Genomic DNA, 5,652 nt, shown 5'->3' with positions numbered 1-5,652 from the left:
AAAAAATAAAAATAAAAATAAACATATATATAAATATATAAATATAAATATATACATATATTATATACATATATATAATATAATTTATATTTTTTATATTTTTTATATTTTTTTTTTTTTTTTTTTTTTTTTTTTTTTTTTTTTTTTTTTTTTTTTTTTTTTTTTTTTTTTTTTTTTTTTTTTTTTTTTTTTTTTTTTTTTTTTTTTTTTTTTTTATATATATTTTACACAAATATTAATTCAAATAATAGGTATAAATTTATATTTAATTTTCTTTTATAGATAAATAAAAGAAATATCTAAAAATATAAATATGTGAATATATATATGTAATATAGGTGTGATGGTAAAAGGACAACAAATATATATATATATATATATATATATATATATATATTTTTTTGTACACTCTATTTTGTGACTACCTATAAATATATTATACAAATGGTTTAGTCAACTTCTTCCATTTTAGAATCTGTTGCATCTACAGTTTCTTCAAGAGGTGGTAAATCGATATCATTGTTTTCTTCTTCATCTATTGATAAACCTAATTTGATCATTCTGTGGATTCTTTTAGAAAATGTGGTTGGTTCTTCAAGAGCAAAACCAGATGTTAATAAAGAGGTATCAAATAATAACCAGATTAAATCTTTAACAGTTTTATCTGACTTATCTGCATCAGCTTTTTGTTTTAATGCTGATATAATTGGGTGACGAGCATTAATTTCCATAATTTTTTTGGATAACATATAGCTAGTCATAGAATTATCTCTTAATGCTTGAGCTTTCATAATTCTTTCCATGTTTGCTGACCATCCAAATTCTGATGTAACTAATACACATGGAGAATCTGTAATTCTTTGTCCTACAACAACTTTTTCAACTTTCTCGTGTAATACGTCTTTAATAACTTTGCATAATCCTTCATATTCAGCTTTCAAGGTTTCAAAATCTTTTTTGGCTTCTTCTGAATCATCAATATCTAAACCTTCTTTAGTACAACATTTTAATTTCTTACCATCAAAATCTTTTAATTGTTGTACTGCATATTCATCAATAGGATCAACCATATAAATAACTTCGAATCCTTTTTTGGTCAAAGCTTCTAAGAAAGGAGAGTTAGAAACAGCATTGATGGATTCACCTGTGATATAGTAAATATCTTTTTGGTTTTCCTTCATTCTGTCTACGTATTCTTTTAATCCGATCATTTCGTCTCCTGATTTTGAGGTTTGGAAACGGAGTAATTCGGTGATCTAAAAATAAAAATATAAATATAAATAAAAAATGAAAAAATAATCAATTATATGACATATATACATATATGTATATTTATATGTATATTTATATTTATATTTATATATGCACACATTAATATACATATCCACTCTCAATGTTATTATTTCATAAATTTTTTTTTTTTTTTTGTTCCGCTTTTATGACTCAATGCATTTAATGATCATGGTCATAAATGTTGCCGTCTTATTTATTCAGTCATAAATAATATAATAAATAGATATACAAGGAAATATGTAGAAAAACATAAATTGCATAAAATATTTATTATATATTTATAAAGGAATAAACAATAAATGCATGCTAAGGTGATAAGCGATGAAAATTATATTAATTTATAATATGGTAATTATAACAAATATAACATTTGAAATAATTTTATAAATTAATTATTTTCATATTATTTTTCCAAATCGTCTGAACATGTACATTTTATTTATTGCACATAAAATATTTCATACATGTAATTAAAATTTGGTTTTAATGGAACACGTATATTTGGAGTGAACAAAATATGTACACAAATAAATAAATATATATATATATATATATATATACATATATACATATATACATATATACATATACATATATACATATATATATATACATATATACATATACATATATACATATATATATATATACATATATATATATATATACATATACATATACATATATACATATATACATATATCTTTATATATATTTAATTTAATTTTTACCTTTGTACGATTTGCGTTATCCTCGTGGATACCCAACTTTAAGTTTTTGCTGAATTGTTCATAAAACTTTTTGTAGTTTTCCTTATTTTCAGCTAATTCTGAGAACATGTCTAAACATTTTTTGATAAGATTTTTTTTGATAACTTTAAGTATTTTATTTTGTTGTAATGATTCTCTTGAAATATTAAGTGGTAGATCTTCTGAATCAACAACACCCTTAACAAAATTTAACCATTCAGGTATAATTTCTTCACAGTCATCCATAATAAAAACTCTTCTTACATATAATTTAATATTATTTCTTTTTTTTCTATTTTCGAACATATCAAAAGGTGCTCTTTTTGGTATAAATAATAAAGCTTTAAATTCTAATTGTCCTTCAACAGAGAAATGTTTAACAGCTAAATGATCTTCCCAATCATTTGTTAATGATTTATAGAAGCTAGCATATTCTTCATTAGTAACTTCTTCAGGTTTTCTCATCCATAATGGTTTTTGTTTATTTAATTCTTCCCATTCATGTTCTACAGTGTGTATTTTTTTCTTTTTCTTTTCTTTTTTTTTCTTTTCAGCATTTTCTAATTCTTCAGTAACATCTTCAACTTTTGGATGATCCGTTTTGTTATCATCTTCTTCGTTATCTTCTTTTTTTTCTTCATCTTCATTTTCTTCTTTATTTTCATCTGCATTTTTGTCTTCAACAGTCTTGTTTTCTTGAGCATCTTCTTCATCTTCAGAGGCGGTGATTTCTTTTTCATTTTGTCTTTCGCAGTATAATTTAATTGGAAAAGAGATAAATTCAGAGTGTTTCTTAACCAAATCTTTGATACGTTTTTCTTCAAGGTATTCTAATTGATCTTCTTTTAAATGAAGAATAATTTTGGTACCTCTTCCAAGCTTTTCATTTGTTTCATCCTTAGTAACAGTAAATGATCCACCTGCAGCAGATTCCCATACATATTGTTCATCGTCGTTATTCTTTGAAATAACAACAACGTGATCAGCAACAAGATAAGCAGAATAAAAACCAACACCAAATTGACCAATCATAGAGATATCTCCACTTGCTTGTATGGCTTCCATAAATGCTTTAGTTCCAGATCTAGCAATAGTTCCAAGGTTATTAATTAAATCATTTTTTGTCATACCAATACCTGAATCTTCTATAGTTAAAGTGTTGTTAGTTTTGTCAGGTATTATTCGAATAAAAAATTCAGGCTCAGCAGATAATTTCTGGGTATCTGTAATGGATTCATATCTTATTTTATCTAAAGCATCACTAGCATTGCTAATTAATTCTCTTAAAAATATTTCTTTGTTACTGTAAAAAGTGTTGATAATCAAACTCATCAACTGCCTGATGTCGGCATTAAATGCGAATGTTTCCGTTGACATTTTATTCTAAAATTGGGAAGATAAAAAAAAGAAAAGAGAAAGAGCGAGATAAAAATGAAGAAGAAAAAAAAATATATATATATTATATATATATATATAAAAGGATAAATTTTTTAAAGTAAAATATTTAAGCTTTTATACATATATATATATATATATAATATATATATATATATATATATATAATATATTTAATTTATATATAAAATATAATTTTTTTGTTAATTTCTCACGTTGTTAAATTAATTTTTAATATATTTATATAAATAATAAAATACTTTAATTTTAATTTTATTTTTTTTTAAAATGATGGATTTTTATTATTTGAAATTTTGCTAAACATGAAATATTTTATTATATTTTTGTAAATACAATAAATAATAATTATAAATCAAAAAAAAAAAAATATTTTATATAAAAATATAAAAATATTATAATATTATATATTATATTATATATATAGGTATACTATTTATTGTTATATAATTTATATAATACTTTTTTTTGTTATTTTTTTTTCTTAAAATTCATGCAAATATTTACTATAATATTATTATATTTAACTATATACTATGGAATACTAAATATATATCCAATGGCCCCCTTCCGCGGGGCTTTTTTTTTTTTTTTTCAAACACCTTACATATAAAATGTAAATAATATATATATATAATATATATATATAATCTACAAAAACAATTAAATATATATATATATATATTATAATATATACAATATTAAGTTACCCATAATAATATTTATTATATTTATGCATATATATATATATATTATATTATTTATTCTTTTTTTTTTTTTTTTTTATTATATGACTAGGTGGGGTATCTTTTTTTAAGAATAACATCGTTTTATAAAGTATCTTATTTCATATGAGTACATAAATAATATATATATAATAATATTATATTTATATGAAGCACATTTTTTTTTTTTTTTAAAGATATATTTTTAGCATATACATATTATATTATAATATATTATATTATATAGTTTCCCTTTATTTATTATTGTTATTGTTATTTTTATTTTTTTTTTTTTTTACCCCCTTAACATATTATATAAAATATCTTATAAGATAATTCCCATATATAAAAAAAAAAGTACCTATTTATGCATGCGCAATATAAATATAAATATATATATATATATATATATATAATATTACATTATAATTATATATTTTTAAAAATATTATATTTTCTTTTTACTTATATTAACAACTTTTTCTTATTACTATATTTATTATTCATATATAATATTATATAATATAATATTATATTATTTTTTGAAGAAGAAAAAATGATCACATTGTATATCACATTATATATTATATATGAAATATTTATTATTCTTTTTTCTTAAAAATTTTCACTCAACATATTATATATATATAAATTTTTTTTTATTTATATATTTATTATATATATAATATTCCAAGTAACACACATTTGAATATTTTTCATCGTACTATTATTCCTTAAAGAAAAAAATGTCATCACTTTTTTCAATGAAAACACATATAAACTATTAATTATATATCTAAAAACATATCAAGGCAACATATAAAAATATGTTTATTTTTTTGTTTTTTCTAATATTTGTAGAAGGATCAAATGAATTAGGAGTTCTTTTATAAACAAAAAAAATATATATTATTTATATAATATTAAAGTGTTAGCAAAAAAAAAAAAAAAAAAAAAAAAAAAAAAAAAAAAAAATTATAAAATATAAAAAATTATTTTAAATAATAAAAAATATAATATATAAGGTAATATTATATTTTTGTATGTTTTTTTTATTTAAAATTTTTTTTTTTTTTTTTTTTTTAAATAATAAATTGGGCATGTAAGATAATAATATATATATATATATATAATATATTAAAAAGAAAAAAAAAAAAAAGGAAGAAAAAATAGTACATATATATTATATATATATGATGAATGATATTATAATACATATATATTATAAATAACATTTATTATAATATATATGCAATGTTTTTTAAAATATCATACATAATATTCCAGCATCTTATAAATATGCGACCAAAAAATAAAAAAAAAAAAACAAAAAATATATTCTTCTATTATTTTCTTTCTATTTATAATTTTATATTATTTTATTTTTTGTATATATATTTATATTTTATTCTTATTTAAATATAAGTTTTTTTTTTTTTTTTTTTTATTTTATTTTTTCATTTTTTTTATAT

General features: G+C 19.1%; 1 protein-coding gene and 1 non-coding gene across 2 annotated transcripts; both read right to left on the bottom strand.

The window, feature by feature from the left end:
* Positions 1 to 449: 449 nt before the first annotated feature.
* On the bottom strand, positions 450 to 3,419 carry PGSY75_0708400 (heat shock protein 90; the record flags this gene model as incomplete). Its single annotated transcript, XM_018784948.1, has 2 exons — positions 450 to 1,256; positions 2,025 to 3,419. The coding sequence occupies 2 exons, from the start codon at positions 3,417 to 3,419 to the stop codon at positions 450 to 452; spliced, it is 2,202 nt and encodes a 733-aa protein (XP_018642449.1).
* PGSY75_0707420 lies at positions 1,424 to 1,775 on the bottom strand. The gene has a single exon (XR_001974517.1). It is a non-coding gene; the product is annotated as a nucleolar RNA snoR36 (small nucleolar RNA).
* Positions 3,420 to 5,652: the final 2,233 nt, after the last annotated feature.

The sequence above is a fragment of the Plasmodium gaboni genome, chromosome 7 (assembly GCF_001602025.1).
Source record: "Plasmodium gaboni strain SY75 chromosome 7, whole genome shotgun sequence".
NCBI classification, from domain to species: domain Eukaryota; phylum Apicomplexa; class Aconoidasida; order Haemosporida; family Plasmodiidae; genus Plasmodium; species Plasmodium gaboni.
Note: the sequence above shows the minus strand (reverse complement) of the source record. Positions and strands in the feature narration are given on the sequence as shown.